At 37.9% G+C, this 26,411-nt stretch overlaps 1 protein-coding gene across 1 annotated transcript; it reads left to right on the forward strand.

The window, feature by feature from the left end:
- Positions 1 to 1,606: 1,606 nt before the first annotated feature.
- Positions 1,607 to 19,536, forward strand: LOC131069708 (protein DJ-1 homolog D). Its single transcript, XM_058005241.2, has 5 exons — positions 1,607 to 1,761; positions 1,848 to 1,964; positions 17,947 to 18,387; positions 18,631 to 18,993; positions 19,108 to 19,536. The coding sequence occupies exons 1-5, from the start codon at positions 1,699 to 1,701 to the stop codon at positions 19,294 to 19,296; spliced, it is 1,173 nt and encodes a 390-aa protein (XP_057861224.2). The 5' UTR covers positions 1,607 to 1,698; the 3' UTR covers positions 19,297 to 19,536.
- Positions 19,537 to 26,411: the final 6,875 nt, after the last annotated feature.

Raw genomic sequence — 26,411 nt, forward strand, 5'->3', positions numbered from 1 at the left:
TGCAGGGGTGAATGCCAAACCACCATCTAATCTTTTGGAGGGGTCCATGAAGTTAGTACAGAGTTTCCAATGCAAGGAGAATCCTTGACAAAATCATTTGATGCCCAAACACCAACTTGACCAATCATTGCCGGTTAGAAGGCCTAGAAACCCTTCAAAACCCTCATTTTGGGGTTAGGACATTGTACGGTGGAGTAAGGAGCCCAAACCACAAAAATCACTTGAGGTTAGATGAGTCATTGAAGAAAATACAAACTTTCTATGGGGTCTTTTGGACCATTTTCACTCAAGCCCTAGAAAATTGGATTTTGGAGGCCTAATAGGGCTAATTCCTTGTAGCCCTTTTCTAGGCAAAATACTGAAATCTATAAGAAAGCTAATGAATGCAAACCTCAAATGGACCCAAAAGGCATTCAAAACATGTTAGTAGCCATCTCCACACCTCTGCATCTACTCACAACGATTGGAGGTCAATTTGACAAGTAGAAGCCAAGACAACCATAATGAGCACATGGAAAGCGTTGTGAATTGGTAGGGTTCCTAGCTAAAACACTTGAAGCAAACACCTTGGAATGGTTAAGAAGCAAGCCCTAGAAGTGATTGAGAAGGACTTGGAGGTCTAGAGTGCAACTAGGCCTGGAGAATTGGTGGAATTAAGCAAAACCAACTAGGTGAAGTGTTAGCAAACTAGGTGAACCCCATCAATGAGGTGCCCCTTGATAATCACACCCTTTCCAAGAGTGTGTAGATGTTCTTTGAGTGTGATACCTAGTATGTTGCCTAGACAAGACCTAGATTTTCATGTTGATCTAGTTCTAGGAGCAATGCCTATTTCACCAATGTCTTATAAGATGACCACTTATGAGCATTGTAAGCTGAAGTTGTAGCAAGAACTATTGGAAAATAGGCACATTCATCTTAGAATATTCTCTTGGGATGCACCTATCATCTTCATGAAGAAAAAATGATGGATCTTTTTGCTTTACATTAATTACTCACAGTTAAATAAAGAATACTAGCATGCTTAAAACAAAAGTAAATACTCAACACCAATATTTGTTAGTGCTACAAATAATGGCTTCTAGAATAGCATTATTGCATAAGCATCCTGTATGATCATATTGCATAAGCATAATGTATGATCATAAAGGAAGAATATATGATGAACACATGCTAGAGATTGACCAACAATACCTAAATAATTAAAATATATTTCTCCCATCTCATGTAATGTTATGTGGTATTGAAGATTCCTCATTGAAAGCCATTCCTTAATGTTTCATGACGTAACAACAACATTATTTAGGAAATTTTGTTCCCTTAGAATATTGACAATATTCTTTTATATTATTTCAATAAAATCCATTATTTATACAATATTATTCCATGAAGTGTTGACAATATTTAACTTTTTTTGTAATACAAAACCTATTAATTAAAAAAACTTTTAAAAAAACTTAAGTTAAACTACTACATTTGACGAGTCTTCAGCCTATTTTGAAATCATATCAAAATTAGGTAGACTGCTATGGTATTCCGACCATCCCTATTAGTATAGTATATTGATGTTGAGCATAAACTTTAAAAATAGCACCTACTGCAATAATAAAATTAAAATTCCCTTCAAACATTATTAAGCCTACAAAAAGTTGAGAAGAGCCCACTCCGAGCTCGAAGAGTTTTCAGAAGAGGAAAACGATGGATTCTGCAGCTCAGAAACACGTTCTTATGATTTGTGGAGACTACATGGAAGATTATGAGGTAGGATTCGATCAAGCCATTTAATCATATAACTGTCTTTTTGTTTCATAAAAAATAATTTAAAAAAAACTGAACTATGTTCGCAGGTAATGGTACCATTTCAGACCCTTCAAGCCTATGGAATCAAGGTGGATGCTGTTTGCCCCGGGAAAAAAGCTGGCGATAAATGCCCCACTGCTATACTTCAATCCTTTGGTCACCAGGCATGTTTTCTTAACTTATCTCTTTTTGACATTTCTTAAATATGATCACAGGCTAGAACAATGTTACAATTTACTTTCCCCCCTCATATTTGACAATTTATAATACATAAATGATTAACGATCCTCAGGTTCCTTCAAATTCGTTGGAAACTAGGACAGGTGTGATTAGAATTCCATATCTTATATTGTTCTATTTCCCTGTGTTTTAAGGATTTTTAAATTTTGTGATGTGACTTTCGTCGGATGCTAAAATCATAATAGGAAAGGAAAGGTCCTTTTAATATCAATAATGCTTGCCGCTTTGCACACCTAATTGTGCATAGACTAGATGGTAGCTTATGGAGTCTACTTACCCACCTGACTGTGTTTAGACTATGGAGTGCACATACCCTACCTCGTCAGCTTTCAAACTTTTGGCTCCCCTCATTCACTCAAGAAAGAAAGATAAGACGGAAAATGCATTTATAGTGCAATAGTATATCTTATTAGAGAAAGAGAAGAAGAGGAGGCTTTTTTTTTTGGGTAAGATTAAGTTAGCTGACTAGGGACCCCTTGGAAACCAATTTAGCAACCTGTGAAGCTAGGGTAAAGTCCATTTGGAAACAGAGTTTGTACCTCGTGAATGATAGTCTTGGTAAATAAGGGGAGAAAAGGAAGGATCCTTTTAAGTTCCACAATAACTGATGTCCTATGCCCCTAACTGTCCTAAAGTTGCAGGTAGCTTATACCTTGTGGGATGACCCTGCATTTCTGATCTTGCTTAGATTATGGGGGCACATACCATAACACAGGCTGCAAATTTGTGCCTCCCCTACTCGAGAAAAAGCTCTTCACTGCCAGGCCCACTCATGTGTACCTCGGGTTGACTAATGCAATGAAATGATTTGAATTACATCCATGAGACTTACCTCTTGAAAAGACCATGAAGGTTATGTCCGCCTCAGACAGCATCAATAAAATAAGAAGCAAATCTTCTTCTAGTGTTTTTTATTAGAAACTCCCTTACATTCTTTATTAGATTGCCTCTTCAAATAAGTATTTATAACTTGGTAGAAGATAGAATCAAGGTTGCAGTTGCACGGACACTATCCCAAAAGAGTTAGAGGGAAAAATAGGGATTCTGATTATGGATCACAGGGTGTGATCCAAAATGTTGATGCAAAAAATTACACACAATCAAAACCAGAAACATCTACAATAGCTATTATGGATTGTGAAAAATTAATACATTAAAATAGGGATCCTGTTAAAGTATGCAAGCTATATGGGACTGCTTTGCAAGCCATAGCCAAGGACTGATCTCAAAGGAAGGAATGCCCATCAGGGTTGCTGTAAGACTGCAGATCAGATCCAAGGGCTTCTGCCAAAGATACAAGCCGGACAGGACTGCTGTCAAGGACATACATGAGGGCCAAGGGCTGTTGTCAGGAATTTCAAAGGAAGAGTAAAAATAAGATACGAAATCTGAAGGAATTGTGGTAGTTTGGGTGAATGTGGGTCTTTTCAAGGTCTAGCTCCTCAGTATCATCAAGTTTGGGGTAGATGAATGATTGAATTTTGAAGGTATTTGAAGAGAGGGAAGTAGTCGCCTTTCAATTTGCTATTGGTGTGGAGATGGCATGCATATGTCTTAAGAGAGCATAATAAACTGAGTAGAACAATATAGGTGGATTGAGGATGATGCGCAAGGAAAATCACCAAAATGGAGGGAATAATCCAATAATTGGAAGATTTGTCACATGTAAGATAAACAAGTTTAATCATGGGAATAAGAGTACACATTCCTTAGCAAAGATAAGGTGTAAGATAGGGTATTCTCCATTAGTATTTATTTTGGTTACTATGGAAATCAGTTAGTCCATACATATTTTCTTGTTTAATTTTGGCAAAGAAGCATTCTTTAACTCATACAAGAATTCAAGAAAATGCAGTACACCTTACCTTTGTTGATGCCTCTTCGAATTATCAGCAGAAACAGACCTCAGCTGCCTCTTCGAATAATCAGCAGAAACAAAGTCCAGCAGAGAGGTCTGCTTTTCCATTTGACAAGCCTTCCGACCAGAAGTAGGTGGCGGTGGGATTCGAACCCCTGATGCTCCGCCTCTGATGCTGGTCATAAAGACCGAATCATTCCGCTTTATAGTAAGCGTGTGAATCTAGCCTTAAGCTCATCTTCGTCTTGATGGCTGTTATACAGCTGCCTCTTCCAATAACCAGCAGAAACAGAGCCCTTTTGCATTTGATAACTATTTCGCTTAGAAGTTTAGTATCTTTTGTATATGATATATGTCTACACAAATACAATAGAGAAAACTGCAATCTTCAACTGCATACTGGGCGTACCCAGCACACTCAATGACTCATTGAGCTGGTAGCAGCAAAAATCTTTGTTGGAAAAAATTGACAACTAAAAAATATAGGATTTTTCAAAAAATGAGGATTTTATCGAGAAAAATTTAGATTTTAAAAAAGATAAAAAAATGACAACAAAAAAAGGAGTAGAAAATGTAGCCTTTTCATCAGTTCTCTCGGTGATGGACTTCCCATCCGGCTCTAAAATCTGGAACAACATCTTAAAATGCAAAAACGCCATTATGGATAACCTCCAATGGCAAATTGGTGATGGGAATAACACAAGATTTTGGGAGGATGTTTGGATTGGAGATAGCCCCTTAAATTTGAATCCTGGCCTAAGTGAATTTACAAACCTTCTGCAAGAGTCACTTTAGCCTTATTGTAAAAGACTACATCTCCCCTCAACAAATATGGAAAAGTATTGCTCTATGCTGCCTAAATCAACCATTCTTAACCCAAAAAGCTCTTTAGCTCCAGATTGAAATTGACAAAATCAGAATTCCACTATTCCCTAGAGCAGATAGTTTCATCTACAAGGACAACAAAGGTGATTTTTTGGTCAAATCTGCTTATATGGCACTGCTGAGGAATTAACTGCCCCATGGACCCTGGCAGAAGATTTGGAACCCCCACCTGATAACTATAATCAACTTATTTTGATGGACGACTTTACATGGTAAGATCTTTTCTCAGGACAATCTGGTCAAAAGAGGATTTCAAATTCCTAATCGGTGTCCTCTTTGTAAAGAGGAGGAAGAATCCATTTTGCACCTTATGCTAAATTGTAAGTTTGCAATTGAAATGTGGACTAAAGTCCTTTAGAAGCTTGAAATTCCATGGGTTAGAAACGGTGAGCTTCAGCATTTAATTGATGAATGGAGAAGCCCTTCCTATAACCTAATAATTGATCAACTCTGGAAACAAATTCCCCACCATGTCTACTGGAGTCTGTGGAAGGAGAGGAACAACCGAATTTTCAGAGACTCTGATAACTCTCTTGAGTCCGTCTTTATACTTTGTGCAAATCAGTCCTTGAAAATCTTTCTGTCAGAACAGGAAAATGTCCACGTCATCCCCCAACTAAGTATGATGAGAGAGTGGGAAAAAATGGGGTTTGCCCAAAGATTTCACCATCTTTGACAACTCCAAAATAATGGCCAAAAATATTACTAAATGGTACCCCCCTAATCAAAATTGGTGCAATCTGAACTTTGATGGGGTGGCGAAGCAGGAGAAGGCAGCTGGGGGAGGTCTGATTAGAGGTGCTGAAGGGCAACTGATTGCAGCTTTCTCAAGGAACCTTAATGGCCTCACTGACAATCAGGCAGAATGCATGGCATTCTACTGGGAGATCAAAATTGCCGTTTCTTTGAATATAAAATCCTTGGCCATTGAAGTTGATTCAAAGTTGGTCATAGATGGTGCTGGTGGATTATCTAATGTGGGTTGGAAAATGGTTGATATCATAAATGACATCAACAAACTTCTTCTCGGTCTAGACAATTTCACTATCACCCACATATTTAGAGAGGGGAATAGATGTACTGATTCTATGGCGGCTCTTGGCTTTCATCTGGAAGGTATTAGAGTTTGGAGGAAATGGGAGTCTCTTCTTGGCCGGATTCGAAAACTCCTCATAGAGGAGAGCAATATGCTAGATTGAGGATCAGACTATAATATATAGATAGCAAAATCAGAAATCCAAAAATCAATGCACATAAAGAACACCAGAATACCCTGGGAAAACCTCCCTCTTGTAGGTGAAAAACCCAACAATAATCTCAGATATTATTAGGCAAAATAAGTATAAATCTTTACAAGTCTGCTTCAACACTTGAAGCACTTGACCAGCAGAATATGCACAGTAGAGTGATAGATTCAAAACTAGGGCACAATAGTATTATGGACTTATCTGCAAAACACTTGAATGTTGATCAAGGAAGACAAACACCATTCGCTGATAATGAAGAAGATTCTCAGCCTCTGAATGGACTCGCTGTCTTGGAAGAAGTTCGCTGTCCCTAAGAGATAGTTCGCTGTCCTTAGGAGAGAATTCACTGTCCTAAGAAGATATTTGTTGACTGTAGATGCTATTTGCTGATCACTGCTGAATGAATGTATTCTCTGATAGTTACTGAAGGAGACTGTTGTGTGGAATGAATGTATCATAAGCATGAATGATGCTTTGTATATATATGTGACATAGCCTCCCAATTTACCTAGGTCGGCTTTATTGTTTTGGCGCCAAGAATAGGATCAGACCTATAGATTACAAGTTACATTCATATTGGTCTTGTCCAATACAATTACAAGTTACATATAGGTGTTGCTTAATGACAAGTTACATATGACACCCAATTAGGGCCAGACTTACATAAAGTCAAATTGAATCAATAATAAGCCTAAGGCCGACAGGCCACTTAATTGCCAAGAGTACTAGGTCGGCCCCAGAAGGGATCCGACCTAGCTACAAACATCAACACTCCCTCTTAGCTAGGGAGGAGACCTTCTCAAGATCCGAGATACATGGCTACTCCCATGAAAGATGCAAATGAACACCACCACCATGGTTACTCCTATGAATGGAATTACAAACGAACACAACCACCATGGCTACTCCCAGAGGGTGGGTCCATCATGGCTACTCCCATGAATGGAAACCAAATCACGTTCACCATAGCTACTCCCAGAGGGTGAACAAAAACAAGTGCTATGACATCCACCATGCCTACTCACAGAGGGTGGAAGAGGGCTTTCACCTCAAACTTCTCCCAGAGAAGAGTGCATTACCACCATGCCTACTCACAGAGGGTGGAACAAGGGCTTTCACCGCAAACTTCTCTCGCAAAGAAGAATGCATTAACAAGGGATTGCACCTCAAACCTCTCCCTCACAGAGAAGAACTCATTAACAAGGGATTGCAACTCGAACTTCTCTCTCACAGAGAAGAACTCATTAACAAGGGCTTTCACCTCAAATCTCTCCATCACAGAGAAAAATGCATTAACCAAATCTTCATGATGACGTGGCTCCCTCTGAAGCTGAAAATGTCAGGCTCCCTCTGAAGCTGAAATGTCAGGCTCCCTTTGAAGCTGAAAAAAATGACATTTCCTCCTTTTAGAATAAGAACCCTTTTGAGTTGACATTTGACCTTGGCTCCTCCTGAGGTGTCCCTATGTCAACTTCCGCAGAAGAAGCTAGAGGAGTAGACCTAGATTTGCACTCTTGAGCAATGTGGTCATACTTGTCACACCTAAAACATTGAATGTGAGATAAGTTCCTTTTCGAAACATAATTTGGACCTCTGTCACTATCCCTCTTTCTTCTTTTGCCTCTTTCCATAGAAGTGTGTGTAGCAAGGACTTGATTTTCCACATCATAATGACTGCTCAATTCCTCTTGATATCAACCTCAACTCTTCTTGAATTGGAGTTTCTATTCTTGATCTTCAGGCTCAGGCTGATCTTTTCCTTCTACAAACTGAAGTAGATCATTCTCTTCAAGTGCAATAAGGACTCTAACCTTCCACGAGGTGAAGTTCAAAGCTTCGTCAAGTCTATCTTCAAACTTCAAACCAATCACCATCTTCAATGCTGGAAATGGCGTGAAGAAGGAGCGCTGCTATCACAAAGTCTGATCACAACTGAATCAACCTTAGCTTTGATACCATGTTAGATTGAGGATCAGACTGTAACATATAGATAGCAAAATCAAAAACCAAAAATCAATGCACATAAAGAACACCAAAATACCTTGGGAAAACCTTCCTCTTGGAGGTGAAAAACCCAACAATAATCTCAGATCTTATTAGGCAAAATCAGTATAAATCTTTACAGGTCTGCTTCAACACTTGAAGCACTTGACCAGCAGAATATGCACAGTAGAGTGATAGATTCAAAACTAGGGCACAACAGTATTACGGACTCATCTGCAAAACACTTGAATGCTGATCAAGGAAGACAGACACCATTCGTTGATAATGAAGAAGATTCACAGCCTCTGAATGGACTCGCTGTCTTGGAAGAAGTTCGCTGTCCCTAAGAGATAGTTCGCTGTCCTTAGGAGAGAATTCCCTGTCCTAAGAAGATATTTGCTGATTGTAGATGCTATTTGCTGATCACTGCTGAATAATGTATTCTCTGATCGTTGCTGAAGGAGATCGCTGTGTGGAATGAATGTATCATAAGCATGAATGATGCTTTGTATATATATGTGACATAGCCTCCTAATTTACCTAGGTCGGCTTTATTGTTTTGGCGCCAAGAATAGGATCAGACCTATAGATTACAAGTTACATTCATATAGGTCTTGTCCAATACAATTACAAGTTACATATAGGTGTTGCTTAATGACAAGTTACATATGACGCCCAATTAGGGCCAGACTTACACAAAGTCAAGTTGAATCAATAATAAGCCTAAGGCCGACAAGCCACTTAATTGCCAAGAGTACTAGGTCAGCCCTAGAAGGGATCCGACCTAGCTACAAACATCAACACAACACTGCTTCCTAATTATGATGCAATCCAAAAATTTTTGTCTTCTCTCTATCTTTGTCCTGCTTCTTGGCCTTTCCTGTGACCGAGAAAGCTCCAGTGTTTCAACTCGAAGTCTGAGTTTGATGAGGGTGGCACAATTTTTAAATCCCTTCACTAGGCAAGCAGGTAAAAGCAAAAGGATGGACGGCGTGGCAATAAATTCAAATCTCATGACTAAGCAAGATAAAGATGATAGGTGGGAGGAGGACATGGCAATGAATCCTAATAATTGTAGGTTGCGCCCAACGAATCATGATAAGCTTCGTAACCACGAGCTCGTTTCAATTATAGGATGACGTCACCATATTGACACCACAAAAAGATAATTGGTCATCCGAATGGTGATAAGATTTTGCAAGATTGGGCACATTTAATCGCCTTCAGTCTTTTGAAAGGATTAACCTTTTGGCACGTGTGGAGTGTTATTGCAAGGAATGGAAAAATCAATTGCTTGTGTATTGTCGTGATGGCCTCGTTAACCACACACCTTTTACAAGTTTTGTAAAAGGTAATTTCCTTTCCGAAAAGAACAGTGAGAGCAATAATTTTTCTAACTGTGAGAAGTTAACTTCTACTAAAGGCGACAATATGGGTGGTGAAAGAGTGACGATGAAACCAGACAAGCATGAAGAATTCATGTCCAAGGAAGCGGTTTGGCACATATGTAAAGAGAGTGGGGTTGCCCAGTTCATTGAATCAATGAATGGGCATGATGCAATCCTCTCCATTCAATTTGCCTCTTTCTAGACGAAACACAGAGTGACTATCAGAGGAATTTCCTTCGAGATCAATGAGGATGTTATTGCTAAGGCGATAGGGCTATCCACGAAGGGAAGGAAGTGGAAAAAAACTAGTAGGTTTACAGACACTAAGAGCCTAAACTAGTTCTTCAGAGAAGAAGAGAACTCGGTCAAGCTTCATGGCGGATTTGATAGGGAGGAGCTATCAGACTCATGGGATTAGGTATGTCTCATGATTCATGAAATACTTTACACTGGAGGGAAGGTTTAAAGTTTTCTACTACTATCATTTCCTATGCTTAACTACTTCTGTAACAACTCTAGAATTTCCTTCCCTTTCTTCCTCCTCCACTCCCTAGAAAATGCTATTCTGGAGGCAGTAGACTGTGCCAAATCCGAGGGCAAAAAGCCCATTCCTATCCACCAAAGCCTCATCTTTCGCCTTTACTGCTTCCACTTAGCTCTTTGGTCTCCGCACCTTATTGTTGTTCATGAAGCGGCTATTTCACTTGCCTCCTCCTTAAATGTTATGGATATCCCAGGCCCTAGTCGAAAGAAAGGAATAAGGAGACCAAACCTTTGCTCCCAACAGAGATAGCCTCAAACCCTGACTCACAAAACCCTTGATTCTGGCACTACGACGAAGACAAAGAAAACCCCCCTGCTAACTTGGAGAATTCCAAGTCCAAAAAACCAAAGTCATTTTGCAGGAGGTGGACTTGGAGGAGGATATGGCGGAACATACCAGTACCCCTAGGCGCTTCAATAGACTTGCCTCTAGGTAGCGCTCGAGGGGTAGGAAAAGAATCATCGACAATTCGGGCTCCAAAGCGGACGGGGATCACGATATTGAAGAAATTGTCAAGGAATGTCAAAAGGTCCTGGCGAATAAGGTGGAGGAAGGGTGACGAGGATTCTAGTACCGCCAACAATTCAAACCACATCTCGGATTCTGCTAATGTTGGACCTATCGATCTCACTCAGGAGATGATGCCTAATGAGGAAGATGAAGCGGTCAAAGCTCCGGAAGGGACCTGTCGAAAAGCTCAGGAAGGGACCTGTTCTAAGTGCTCGGAGTTGAAAGCCGAACTGATCAAAACAAATGAGAGGCTGACTGACTTGGAAAGAAAAATGGGCTTCTTCTCCAGATTCGAGCTCATAGTCATGCACAGTTTTGCCACCACGCTTTGCCTGTTGCATCAGGACTTGGTGGGCCAGAAGGGCAAGGACGATGAAAGTTGCAGGGAACTTTACAAGTTCTTGATAGAAGACTGGGCGAATGTCTATCAGCAAGCTGGATGCAAAATCCACAAGAAACGTTAGGGCTTCGTCCCGATTTTAGTTCTTTTTTCTTTATGCCATTTTGGTTGGGGTTTTCAAAACTCTTTATAACTATTACAGTAGTTTAGTTTGTGTTTTTAAGACTGTTATTTTGAACCTCTCGGATGTCTATTACTGTTAATTTTCTCTGCTGTTGGTGTGTTTGTTTACTGGTAGTTTGGATTTAATATGCTGATACTAGAGTTTTGTTTTGCAGCCATTGGGCTTTTGCATCTTTGGGCCAGCACCCAGTTTTTGCTGCTTTTAATATCGAAAACATGTAGCCTTCTAAATTTAAAGGCATCTCGATAGCATAGAGATGTGGAGAGCAAATAAAAATGAGAGTTTAGCTTATTAATTATAGAATATAAATTTTTGTTATTAATGCTCATATCACCAATTACATTGCATTGCACAATGCTAGTGCATAAATAATAACTATATGCTAATAGTTTTCAAATTTTCAATTGCAATCTATTTTATACCAAGTCAACCTACAAGCTAAGTACAAAGTTTGAAAGAAAAACATGGCTAGTAACTTTTGGTCATACAAAGAGAGCCCCATTATGATGGGGTGGATGGAGCAGATGTAATGTCCCTACTTTGAAATATAATTTAATAATAATAATAATAAAATTAAATTACAAAAGAATAAAAATAAAATTAAAATATAAAAGATGAGGCCTTGACGCCAAAAGCTAACAAGGCCGACATAAATGGTTAAAGGATGCTAGAGGCACATATATATGCGAAGTCAATGTCATTGTAATTACACACAATCAGTGATTACATTCCTATTCGGCATTCTACAGCGAATTGCTTCTGTGATCTGCGAATCATCTTCTAAGTCAGCAAAACATATTCCTAAGTCAGCGAAGCACATTCAGAGGTCAGCGAATCATATACAAAGGACAGCGAACTGTTCCTTCTGACAGCGAACATCATCTTGAAGACAACGAACAGCATTTGAGGGCAACGAACTGTAATGTCCCTACTTTGAAATATAATTTAATAATAAAAAATAATAATAAAAAAAAATACAAACGAATAAATATAAAAATTAAATTAAAATATAAGAGAATATAATTAGACATAATTAAAATTTGATTAAAGTTAATGAATGGTCAAAAGGCATGAAATGATAAGTTGTGACTCCCTTAAACGTGAGATATAAAAGGGAGAAGAGAAACTCATTTGAGGGGGGGAGAATTTGGAAAATGAGAAGTGCAGATCTGATTTAAATAAGAAATGCAGATCTGATTGTGGAAGGTTGTGTCCGTTCAAAGGGCAGAAAGAATGAAGAGTTGCACTCTTTCAAAGGGTGCTGATGGTGAAAGGGTGTGTCTCTTGCCGAAGGACATACATGATGAAGAGGTGTGACCTCTCCCTCACATTGAGAGATATAAAGGGAAGGAATCAAAAGCATCTAGTGACATCACCATTGATGAGATGAGATCAGAACTGTTATTGAGTTACAGGCAGTAACATTTGTGTTCTTGGTAGTATGCATGGGATGTGCTAAATATGTATGCTTAATATATGAAGCCTGATAATGTTGTTATACAAAATTTAGTATATTGACTGCAATATGTATGACAGTCATACTTAATTTCATATATATTATGAACACATGAGAAGTTAGTATACTTATAGTCTAAATCATGTTATTACTGTCAGTATTTAAGAAGATGGGAATGAGATGTTCCAAAGAGGGGCAGTCTAAATCCAAGCAATGGGTTAAGTCCCAAGATAGGGTGGGGATCAGCGACCCATAAGCCTTGAGGGTATAGACCCAAGATAGGTTAGGGCTTGCATCTGTAAACTTTGAGGGAACCTATTGTATTTGGTCTCTAAGCGCTTTGGTAACATACATTGACTGTTCTCCCTTAAAACTAAGTAGTAGCAGGGTTGGATAACTATATTAAGAACTATGAATAATGAAATTAATCATCTAATGAAGAAAATAAATAAGAACTTGTTAATAACTAATTGAAGAATAACAATCAATTTTAGTATGTTGAAATAGATCAAGTAGGGGACATTACAACAGAACAAATTCAAAAAATTCAATTGAATCACAAACATGAATTATTAAACACACAAAAAATATGAACACGGAAATTAATGTGCTGCAACACCAAAATATAATTTTATTGCCTGCAAAAATTGAGTAACATTTGCCTCTTTTAAAGAGGAATTTAGGAGCATATAGAAATTTCTGGAAAGAATGATAACATATAGTCTTTTGTATGACTGATGGAATTAACTGCCGTTTCAACGGTGGAATTGGTGGTAGACTGAAGTTAGCCGGTGGTTGCATGGTGGTAGAAGTTTTTAGCATACGGGAGAAATTACTACATTCTAACACTCCCCCTTAATTTCGACCACAAATGCTACTGCATGTACAATTCCTTGACTGTTGTCTTCTTTTGTCTCATTCTTTGTCTTTAGACTTTCTTGAACCTTCTTTTGCTTGACAGCTTCAAAACAACTCTTGATCTTCAGATCTTTCCTTTCTTTTTGCTTCTTCCAACTGCTACGACAGTTCTTCAAACCTTCAAAACTTCAATTTGAATCTTCTTGCAAACTCACTATTTGTAGGCGTCTTGCTAGACAATATTTTCCTTTGACTTGAACATTCAAACCTTTGATGATCACTCACATTCAAATATGAAATTTTATACTTGAACAAATTTTTGAACATACCTGTAGTAGTTTGCCAACTGGATCCATAAGTCCATCCACAATCCATTTTCATGCATTCATTCTTTAACTCTATGTACCAACCATTCTTATCACAATGATTTTTCAATCCACAAATATTGCATGGATGTAGATCCCAACGTCTATCCTTCGTATGTCCTTTCCTGTTACAATGTGAACACTGAATACATTGCCTTCCTTGATCTGATTTGCTTGTACCTGGAACACTTGTATCATTCTTTCCTTTACCTATGACATACCTGCGACCTTCATATTTGGGCCTCATTATTGTTTCAATAGGTTTTCTCATTCCTTGTTCATGCTTGCCTAAGCCTTTACCTTTATATCCCATTTCTTTCATGATCTTGAAACCAACATTCATTTCATTGCCATTACATCTAACAATATTATCATCAAAACAACTAGAAGCTTTTGTATTAACAACATTATCATCTTACCATGACAATCTTTATCACTAACATCTTCAACAAAGTTACACTTATCAAAAGGCAAACACAAATGTGCTACATGAAATATCACATACCAATGCCGTAGACTTCAAACATCCGTTCTCATCTTTCAATGTTTTGATTTCCTACAATTGTAAATTATTTTATTCTTCTAATCTCTTAACATTTTCTTCCAAATCTGCATTCTTTTTCTTAACCTCATCAAACAACTTTAACTTTTTCTCTAACTCTTTATTCTTCTCATCAAATTTAATCAATTCCTTTATCTGCAAAATATGTTCTTTCAACCACTTTAATTTTTCCTCTAGATCTTCAATTTTCTCTTTATAATCACCAATTTCATTTGAAGTGTTATATTTTTCTGCTTATATCTGTACTTTACTTTACTTTTCTTCACTTCTATTAATTCTTCTTTTAAAAGATCTATCTCGGAAATTAGATTTATATTTTCCTTCAACACTCTTTGCCTAATTTTCCCATTGAAATTCACAAATTTTAACTCACCTTGTCTACTTGTTTAACTTTCTTTGATTCTGCAATCTTTCTATACCTGATTCGTCCTCCTTATAGATCCCTTGACTGTCTTCCTTGTCTTTTACTGAGGTGTCACCAACGATCTCCTTTCTTTTCTCTAACTATTCAATTGCCTTCATACTCTTCTATTCTCAAATGATGGTCTGGTCTTGACTAGCAATCTTTCTTCAGCAATATTGTATGATCTGGCAGCATTGATAAAAAAACTGTGATCTACTTCTTTAAGGCTTCCTCCAATTGTATTCTTGAAAACTTTGACGAACTTCTTAACTGCTTTGATCTTGGCTTGAATGACGGCTCCAACATCTCCAATTAGTGACCTTTTCTAAGGCGTCTCAAACTCCTCAAAACAAAATTCTTCACAGATTTGCAATCCTTCTGATTGTAGAGGGGCTTTAGACTCATCAATAAACAACTTTCTAATGACTGCGGCATTCTTCCTGAGAATTCAATTCTAGAATCTGGAACTTATTTTTCTTGGCTTTATTAGTGACCTTCTTTTGGATGGGCAGCGACTTCTCTCACAACTCCAAATCTAGCAATGGGTGGATCTTTAATGACTTTGATAATTTCTTTGCTTTCACCAACTTCCAGCGAACACCATAGACCTGATCCAACAGTCTCATGCCCAAGATCTATTCTCATGTTCTGATACCACACTGATGGGGTGGATGGAGCAGAACAAACACAGAAAATTAAATTGAAACACACACAGGAATTATAAAACACACAGAAAATATGAACACAGAAATTAATGTGCTGCAGCACCAAAATATAATTTTATTGCTTGCAAATATTCAGTTACATTTGCCTCTTTTAAAGAGGAATTCAAGAGCATATATAAATTTCTGGAAAGAATCATAACTTACAGTCTTTTGCATGACTGATGGAATTAACTGTTGTTTCAATGGTGGAACTGGTGGCAGACTGAAGTTAGCCGGTGGTTGCACGGTGGCAGAAGTTTCCAGCATGCGGGAGAAATTACTACATTCTAACTCATTAGAGGTCTGTAGGTCCTAATGATGAAACTCATGTTTGAGCCTCTTTTGCATCAGTCAACCACATCACTACCATATTTGTGCCTCATTAAGGAGATCATAAACATCACCATTGTCAAGGACATGATCAGTTGCAAACTACCTAGAATCTGGATCAATCTTGTTAAGGTCAATTGGCTGGTCCTCCTCACTAGTACCTAATTTTGTTCACAGAGAAATTTGATTTAGAAATTGAAAGTGAAGAAAACTATGATTACAATTTATAATTATTATTAAAAGGGTTTAAACTCTAAACTTTAGCTTTCATTAGCTTCAAGTGGAGGTCATGGTGAGTGAACATCAAGTCATTCATTTGTTCTTGTGTTAAATGGTTGTGTTTCTTGGAATGTACTGTTAAAAAACACTTCAAGTACACTCGCAAGGATATGAACCACATGGCTGTCTTAAAATGCACATTGCCATCTTTGAAGATAATTGACTTCTTGGCCACAAAAATCCCACCATTACACTAAAAAATACAAATTATTTTGAGAAGACATCATTTAAGATCTACTATTAGCTTAACACCTTTATTTTACATGTCCACAATAAAGGGAGAATGGCAAGAGTTTATGGAGCTTACTTGATTTGAGGACCTTTGTGCTTTGAGTGACAACCATACTTGAGAAAAATTTCCTTTCTTACTTGTATTTTGGTAGCTTTGCCATAATGATATGCAATTTTTTTGGGGTAGGAGACATTTTCTCCATGTACATGAGTAGATTGTGCGTGACCTCAACATCATCTTTGAATTAAGGACTATAGAACAACATTGAATTTAGATAGTATCCAATGATATGAAGAGTGGATTGCATCTATCAATCCTATCTACTATCAATTATATCCTACAATGGTATATATTTGTACTTGTTATTTTCCATCCTACCTCTCATCACCTCCTTGGCTCTATCCATTGCCTCATTTAAATAGCCGATGGAGGATTCTTTCCCTCCTCTAGTTGTAAAACTTTTTCTAGAGGTTTTTAAAAATTCAACAAGCTATTCAACCGCATCCCAAAAAAGCATAGGAAAAATGCACTATGCCACTAATTTGCCATTTGTTTGATTTGTGAAGTGAGACTCCATCCACTCACTTGAAATGAACATTTGGCTCTACCAAGGAGTTTGCAATGCAAGGAAGTGCTTAACAAATCTTGTCACCCCTAGTCAAACTAGCTCCTTGCCCTCTGTGAAGAAGCACATCATACACAACACCCTCATGTGATCGTAGATGAACTTGTAAGAATGTGAGCCTTTGCAATGCTTCTTAATCTATTTACATAGATGAACTTGGTAATAATGTGAGCCTTTTGCAATACTTCTTAATCTATTCATGTTTTCCAATGTCTTATAAGGTTAGATCAAGGTAGTGTGCTGTAAATGAGCTTAAAAAACATAGTAGGATACTTGTCCATAAGGAGTCTCCCAACAACACAAGGAACAAGATTGTCTATAATAAATTGAACTACATTTGATGTCCTTATATCCATGAACACCTTGTCAAACAACTTAGAGTAGTATACTCACAGATTTGATCCTATTTGATACATCAACATATTTCTAAAAGATCTTGCCAATATCCCTAGGAACTTGATGAGTGTTCCATTCCTTCTATTTGTCTATCCATTTGACATTATGTTGCATCCAAACTTTGCTAACTGATGTTCATTAACAATATCCTCAACATCTTGTATTGCATAATTGAGTATATTGACCCTCAATATCTCATGGGAACTAAAGCCATAGATTAAAGAAACCTTGAGGGTCTACATTGCCTCCTTCCTATGCACGAAAAAGTTCTCTCTGATGAAACTCTATTATACATCAGTTTACTGTTGCACTGTACAAGAGCCTCTGTTAAATTCTGCGCTAAACCGACAAACCTTATTCTTTTGACACTAACAACATTCAACACTTGACTTTCACTCAAGATTTAATTACACACTTTTAATACTGTGCAAACGTGGAAGATATCTATCTACCTTGCTTGTCTCTAGGACATTAAGCTGTAGGATGTTTGTGCATTCTACATTTTTTGTTGAAATTGGCAGATCTGTAGAACTGATAGTGAGTTTACAAAATGATAACAGAAGGGGAGGTTTTTTATGCACCAAAAATGATAAGGTATTTATGTTGAGTTTCATTACTTTCAAAAGTTATTTGCATAGATATTGGATAGGATTTGTGCTACCTATTAGGCTTTAAATTTTGAATATCAGCTCTAAATAAGGCACTGATAAATATGAATATCTGATCCAAACTAGGCTCTGCTTATTGTGTATTGCAGACTTACTCAGAGCTACGAGGTCACAATTTTGAATTGACAGCAACATTTGATTATATTGATGTAAAGATGTACGATGGGTTGGTGATTCCTGGAGGACGGGCACCTGAGTACCTAGCTCTAAATGAATCTGTTCTTGAACTGGTTAAGCATTTTTTTGATTCAAACAAACCCATTGCTGCTATCTGTCATGGGCAATTGATTCTTGCTGCTGCAGGTGTGTTAAAAGAGAAAATGTGTACGGCATATCCTGCTGTAAAGCCTGTTGTTGTTGCTGCAGGGGGGGTATGGAAAGAACCAGAGGCATTATCAGCATGCTGCATTGATGGTAATTTGATCACCAGTGCAGCTTGGCACGGACACCCTAAATATATAAGCCTTTTCTTGAAGTCACTGGGAGGAAAGGTTACTGGCACAGGGAAACGTGTTCTTTTTCTCTGTGGGGTAGGCATTTGCTTCTTTGATTGTTTATATTAGTCCGTGAGCATGGAAATTAATTTTTTCTGTTTTGCAAAACTTAGAACCTTGTGATCTCTTTTAGATTTTGATTTGTTTTTTCTCCTCCGGCTGGCCAATCTGTATGGATATATTAGAGCCCAAGTGCAACATATTTGTCTATTGAATGAATCTCTGGTCCATTGATCTCTTCTTGACACTTTTATAATCATGTTCTCCTTTTTTATGTAGGACTACATGGAAGATTATGAAATCATTGTTCCATTCCAAGCTTTGCAATCTTTAGGCTGCAATGTTGATGCTGTTTGCCCGGGCAAGAATGTTGGGGACACATGCCTAACTGCTATCCATGATTTTGAAGGTGACCAAACATATAGTGAAAAACCAGGCCATAAATTCACTCTCAATGCTAATTTCGAGGATGTCAAGGTTGAAGACTTCGATGCTTTGGTAATTCCTGGAGGTCGTGCTCCTGAATATCTTGCATTAAATAACAAGGTTTTATCCATTGTAAAGCTATTTGCAGAAAGTAAAAAACCAATTGCCTCAATTTGTCATGGGCAGCAGATACTAGCAGCAGCAAACATACTCAAGGTAAGTTTTTTTTGCATAAAATGGCAACTTTACTTATACCATGATTCAATGTTATGAATACATGTGCTTGGAAAGTGTATTATTTCATGTACGAGTTGAAATGTTGTTTCACAGGGAAAAAGGTGTACAGCATACCCGGCAGTAAAACTTAATGTATTGCTTGCTGGTGCTGAATGGATGGAGCCAGAACCAATAACTAAATGCTTTACAGATGAGAACCTAGTGACAGCAGCAGCTTGGCCTGCACATCCTGAATTTATCTCCCACATTATGGTATTGTTAGGAATTAGTGTATCATTTTGAACTGATGGTCATGTTACCTAAGAACTAATTGTACTTTGTATGTGCAAAAATTCTTTGTTGTATGGACCTGCTGAGTGTAATATGTAATATGCATCAGTGTAATTGGGACACACATTTCCTGACTCTTGGGAATGTCCTTATCTCAAATATTCTTGAATACTGCAAGTTGCAGGTACTTAAAAGGATACTGAGAAAAATGAATAACATATTCTCTTTGAGCTTGGGGAAATCTTGTGTGAATTCATGAATTGCTTTAACTTAGTGTGAAGTCCACGAACCTGGTGCTGCTCAGTGCAAAATAAGATGCCGCAACAAATAAACAAAAGTAACTGTTTCCTCAAGAATACATAGCACTAAATGATGTTGCTCAAGAAAGAAATGTCTCAGTAAAATTACACATCTGACATCGAATTAAAAATGTTAAATAGGTAGAAGACTTTCACCAGCTCCTTATTCATAGTTCTAGAATCAACAAATAGAATTCAAAGTAAACCCCCAAATATTTTACTACTCTAATAGGTATATTATTTATGTTTTATGTAGGTATATTATTTATGCTTTAAATTGCTATTGGTCTAGAAACTTACCATTAATGTTTAATAGTGGGCCTCACTGTGGTAGCTCATTTTTTTTAATCAAATCCTCCTTCTATCAGATTTATGTTGGCGTCAAATCTACCCTTCTTTGTGTCTTCTTATAATATTTTGATTAGGGTTTGAGGATCCATAGTGATATGTGTTTGATCCTATCTGCCCACCCTTGGATATTTCATCATCATGGATCCTCATAGGTCATTTTCTCCACCTGATTTACATCCATATATTTATGATTTTGACATTTTCCTAGCTTTTGTGGCCTTTTCTATTTCAATCTTCAACCCTTTTAATAAGAACGTCTTTCTATGAAGGTGGTGTTCTATCATATACTTGCACTTTGCTCCTTTGTTAAGTTGGTTAGTGCCTATCCTTTTTTTTAAAGATTCATTCATCTCACTTGTCCATGACCTTTATGTTGATCATATTTCTCCTATGGCTTGTGATAGTGATGAGCATGCGTATGGTGAAGTTTTACCTTATGATGATTTTATATTATGTCATGGATATGAATGATGTACCTTCTTTGCGTACACATGACCTTGTTGCACCTCATGATTTGTCTCTTACATGTTACAATAGCATATCCATCCCCATCAATTCATGTTCTTTAGAGGAGTTACATTGTTTCACGATGATGTGTCTTGTGATAACTATTATTTTGTATTTCATGTGAGCCCTATGGATACCAATAGACATTCTTTTACCTAATGATATCTCCCATCATGATAGCATACATTGTGACAATAGCTCTTCAGTTTTTCCAATAGAGAGAAAGAGAGTGATAAGGAGGGAGGAAGGGAGAGGTAGGGAGAGAGAGAGAGAGAGAGAGAGAGAGAGACGTTGTTGTGGAGAGGTGTGTTCATCTCTCTTTTGGTGGGTACCTAATATGGCCTAGTAGCCAAGACCCATCTTGCATTATTAGCTTGAGTCTACATTCCCCTAAGTTGCACTTAATAGGGGGGGCTACATTCCCGTAAGTTGAACTTAATAGGGGGTGTTGGTGTAATTAATTTATTTTATTTATCTCCTAAGATATAATTACACTTTATTTAAGATTACTTAGGGAATTGAATAGGAGTAGTTGAAGCATTTCCACTTTAGGTGGACTTATCATTTCTTAGGATGCATAGTTATTTGTGTTGGGTGGTTGAGTTCTAACTAACTCCTACCTACCCTTGCATTTCAGTGAGCCACATGTCATTATTGTGTGCTCTCATTCCCTTTTGCCTTGCAAAAATAAGTAGGCTTATAGACATTGTTTATTCATCCAGCTATTTGCATCTTGATGAGAATATGGTTTGTTCTTGTCTCTATTGTTCTCTCTTGTTTTTGTGTTATTCAATTGGTCTCTAGTTATTGGGTTGCTATAGTCAATTTTTACAACAACCCCACTCCCCCCCCCCCTTCCCCCCCCTCTCTCTGAGTCACTCCCTCGCTACCTCTCCCCTCTCTATATCTCTCAATCACTCCCTCACTACCTCTCCCTTCCTCCCTCCTTATCACTCTCTTTCTCTCTACTTGAAAAACTAAGGAGCTATTGTCACAATGTATGCTATCATGATGGGAGATAATCTTTAAGTAAAAGAATGTCTATCGGTATCCATAGGGCTCACATGAAATACAAAATAATAGTCATCACAAGACACGTCATTGTGAAACAATGTAACTCCTCTAAAGAACATGAATTGATGGGGATGGATATGCTATTTTAACATGTAAGAGACAAATCATGAGGTGCAACAATGTCATGTATAAGTAAATAAGGTACATCATTCATATCCATGACACAATATTACATCATCATAAGGTAAAATTGCACCATGCACATGCTCATCACTATCACAAGCCATAGGAGAAATAGGATCAACATGAAGGTCATGGACAAGTGAGATGAATGAATCTTATAAAAAAAGGATATGCACTAACCAACTTAACAAAGGAGTAAAGTGCAAGTATATGATAGAACACCACCTTCATAGAAAGACGTCCTTATTAAAAGGGTTGAAGATTTAAATAGAAAAAGGCACAAAAGCTAGGAACATGTCAAAATCATAAATATATGGATGTAAATCAGGTGGAGAAAATGACCTATGAGGATCCATGATGATGAAATATCCAAGGGCGGGTAGATAGGATCAAACAGATATATCGCTATGGATGCTCAAAGGAGAAAACCTAGTGGGAAACCCCCACCCCCCTTCAAAAGAGAGATGAACACACAAAATAACTCTCAAAGAAGAATGAGAAGGACAAAACCTCGAGTGAGGAAAAAGGACCCCCCATAAGAGAGAATGGAGAAGTCAACTGATCCGCCTTGATGAAATATCTTACACCCCCAAGAGAGCTCACAAGTGATGAAACTCACTCTCTGTGAAGGGTTTGGTGAAGATGTCTACAACCTACTATGATGTAGGAAAATACTGCAAATCAATACCTGCTATGTTGTAGGACAATACCTGCTCCTATATCAGTTCCCTGATGTAATGCATATAGATCTCGATGTGTTTAGTCCGTTGATGGTCAATTGGACTCTTCGAGATTTGAATGACACTCTAATTGTCACAATGAAGGACTGTAGGTCGTGGAGGGTGAAGCCAAACTTAGATAGAATATTCTGAAGCCAAATAGCCTCAGTAGTTGCATTGATAGACCCTCGATACTCAACCTTAGTTGAAGAGAGAGAGAGAAATATCATGTTGTTTCTTACTCTGGCAACAAATGGGGCCAAAACCAAGATGAAAGTTGAAGCCTGAAGTGAACTTATGATCATCAAGATCGCTAGCCCAATCAGAGTTTGTATACCCAACCAAGTCAAGTCATGTACCTGTTGCATAGTAAATCTCAAAGTGATGTGTACTCTATATGTAATGCAAGATGCATTTGGTAGTGTTCCAATAAAGCTCATGTGGTTCCTACATAAAGTGTGAAACCAAGCCAATCACAAAGGAAATATCAAGGTGTATGTGAGCCAAGTAGATGAGACTCCCAAAAAAGTTGATGATACAAAGTGGCATCAACATGTGGAGTGGAACACTTAGCCTCAAGCTTGACTCCTGAAAGAAAGGGAGTCTACATAGGCTTACAATCAACCATGTGGAATTGAGCTAGAAGATCAAGAGCATAATTGGGTTGAGCAAGAGTGATCCCAAAATAAAACCTTGATATCTTAATCCAAAGAAAGTAGTGCAAAAGGTCCAAGTCATTCATAGCAAATCTCTCATGCAAAGAAGATTTGACACTGCCAATGATGGATGAGGTACTCCCTATAATGATCAAGTCATCAACATAGAGCACAAGTAGCAACTAAGAGTCATCCTATCACAAAATGTATGCATTCATATTTAAATGACATCTGGTGAATCCTGCTAACAGAAGAAGGGAATCCATCTTGGCATACCAAGCCCTAAGAGCTTGCTTGAGGCCATATCTACAAACTTCCTCGGTCTGCAAACCAAAGAAGAGTCCTCAATGAATCCTTGTGACAGCTCCATGTAAATTTCCTCCTAAAGATCCATGTGAAGAAAGGCACTCTTCACATCCATCTAATGTACAACCCAACTATGAGCTGGAGGATGAATACAAAATGCAAGATGGGTGCAATTATGTGAGTGTGTGAATTCCATTACTGCCATTCAATTTCACAAAGTTAGGCTACCTCTCTCTAACAATGTTTTGTTTCTTGTGAAGTGTTGTCCCATCTATCACACTCATAGGAACACCACCAAAATATTAGTCCATGTTAGTACCAATAATCAAAATCAAAATAAAAGACTCCTCAAAACATTTCTTCCTATCCAAATAAGATACACTTATCTCAATACTTAAACAAACAAAACATTTTTGTATGTTTTCTATTAGTTAAAAATCATTTTAATGCACACACATACTCATTTATGGTACATTTCATATTTTCCCTTTAGCTAAAGGGTTTTGCATAGCAAAATTTGGCATTGTCGAAGACATAAATTGTATTCTTTATGATCATTTCTTCAGTTGGGATGACCGTTTTGTGTTAATGGTTAAGCCTTGGCACAAAGATTTCAATCCCTCTTTCAAAACTTTCAACAAGATGCCTTTATGGGTTAGAATCCCTAACCTTCCACTTCATCTTTGGGTGGATTCTCTTCTTGAGGAAGTGGGTGAGGCTCTTGGGGACTTCCTGATGTTTGATTCTAATTCCTTTAATATTCACCATTCCACCTATGTTCGCATCTTGGTGGACATTGACATGTCTAAGGTATTGCTTGTAGAGATCAAACTTATGTCTCTTAAGGGCCATTGGATTCAGCCTTTGGTCTATGAAGGGATTCCCTTCAGATGCAGAAGGTGCTTTAAAACGGGTCATGTTCCTGCAAAATGTGATCTTAGTGTTACTAAGAAACACTCTGCATCTTGGTGGAACGGTGCTTCAACTCAACATTATTTTATTGTGAAAATTTCTTCATAGCAAAGTTTTTCCCAGGTGGTTACTCAGGAGAGCCTGACTGCCACAACGGTCCCGTTGATGAATGTGGTGGGTTCCCCCATGGTGGGTGGCTCCGTTTCTTCGCGGCCTAAGGTGGTTTTTGGGGGTTGTGGGTTGCATGCTGGTGTTTCTTCTGTTGAGGTTCTCCCTCCTGTTGCTGTTAGGAAGGAAGGTGATGTTGTTGGCTCTTTGGTTATTGGGTCTACCCCGGTTGCTGGATTTGACTAGTTTGCTGGGGCTGATCCTGTCTCAGGGGAGATTGCTAGTGCGGTTCCTTTGCTTGGTTCTGTTACCAAGGTTGATTCTGGCCCCAGCCCTGCTGGAGCTGCATCGCATGCTAGTCACTCCATGGCTGCTGGGTTTCTAGCACTAGATTCGTTGGAGTGACAAGATGAGGCTGCTAAAGTTGAAGATGGTTGGATTAAGGTTAAAGACAAACATTTAAGCGGTCCTCGCCTTCTTTTGACATGACCCTTCGATCCCACAAGAAGGCTTCCATAGGGAAATCCTAAGTTAGGGGGTTGTCTTTACCCTTGTGGGCAGCTGGAACTTTCTTTTCTTTTTTCTCTTTGCTGCCCTTTGTTTGTTATGGTCTGCCTGTAGTTGGTTCATGGTTTGGCTTAACTTTTCAGGCAACTTTTCTCTTTGGGGTCTCTACCCTTTCTTTGTTTTGTTTCACCTTGAACCGGTTCTATTCGTTTTGTGAGCCTGATTGAATATCTCATGTTGTGGGTTGCAAGAGCCCCTTTTAAAACCTGTCTTGTACAAGATTTGGGGTCCCTTAAAAACCTGTTTTTATCTAATAAAATACATACCTTTGGATTGCAAATGAGTTGACCAAGTTACTATGTATTTCTTATCAACATTCTTAGCATGTACTTGTATACACTTGCCATATTTTTAGCTCATTCACAAATATCAATACCTCGTGGAAAGATCATTTCAAGGCACACAATGATCATTTAAGGATTAGGAATTCTCTCTAAGAATAACTTTAAGCTAGATCACAACTTGATAATATATAAGGATTAACAAATAAATCATTCATGCATACCCCTTTAGATGTGATACTTACGTATGTTGAGAGATCTTCCATGAATAATCACATATCACCTAAAAAGTTAGTGGATCCAAATTGCTATTTATGTAACCTAGGCCCTCGTGTGTATCTTGCCACAACAACATTTCAAGGATAATTATCAACTCACTTTCACATAATTCTAGAAATAAAATGAAAAAAATCCAATACATGCACACACACACACACACACAAAGAGAGAGAGAGAGAGAGGCTCTCATGCCTTGTAATCCACACCATAATGTTGTACAAATACAAGTGATATAAAAGTAATGATGTAAGAACACAATCAATGAAGTCTCTAGCCATCACTAACCTACATGGTCATCCACAAAGCCTAAGAGACAAGAACATGATTTGGGTGCTTTTTCTCCCAACCACAAATCTTATGCTTCCTTGGGATTCTTCCTACTCAAAGAATGCCCAACCCTGTAGTGTGTAGCTACCTGAAAAAAATAGGCAAGAGGGAATCTGGTGCAACCTGATATATCTACATGCATTTGTTTGGATGAAATGCAATGTATCCTACTATCGGGATAGGACAAAGAAACATATTAATAAAGTTTGCTAGGCTAGTTCCATGTATTTCAATGGACACATGGCTTTGGCCAAGGAACTTCAAATTATTTGGATTTCCCCAAAAAGAGGATCATCGTTCTTTGTGATTCCATATTCAATGCCCATCCCAAAAACATAAACCCAAAACACATATAAAGAGAACTACTTTTATTAGCAAAATAATCCACCTTAACATGCATATTGCTCAACAATAATTACTACACACAATGTTCTACATCTTTTGACATTTCATAAAAATAATATATTTTGCTTAATCAGTATATTAATACTAGCCTGGTATGTTCTTTGCTATATACTCCCTTGAGCATTCTATCAGTGTTCATCTCAAACACGATAGAGGACAACACTAACATAACTTAGGAGCAACGATATCAAACATTTGGAATAATCACCATGA

This window comes from Cryptomeria japonica, chromosome 11 (assembly GCF_030272615.1).
Source record: "Cryptomeria japonica chromosome 11, Sugi_1.0, whole genome shotgun sequence".
Lineage (NCBI taxonomy): Eukaryota > Viridiplantae > Streptophyta > Pinopsida > Cupressales > Cupressaceae > Cryptomeria > Cryptomeria japonica.

Excerpts from the sequence above, each read along its gene's own strand:
- LOC131069708 (XM_058005241.2), top strand. The coding sequence starts at position 1,699 with ATGGATTCTGCAGCTCAGAAACACGTTCTTATGATTTGTGGAGACTAC. Across the intron at positions 1,762-1,847 it reads ACTACATGGAAGATTATGAG|GTAATGGTACCATTTCAGAC; the intron begins GTAGGATTCGAT and ends CTATGTTCGCAG. Across the intron at positions 1,965-17,946 it reads TTCAATCCTTTGGTCACCAG|ACTTACTCAGAGCTACGAGG; the intron begins GCATGTTTTCTT and ends TGTGTATTGCAG.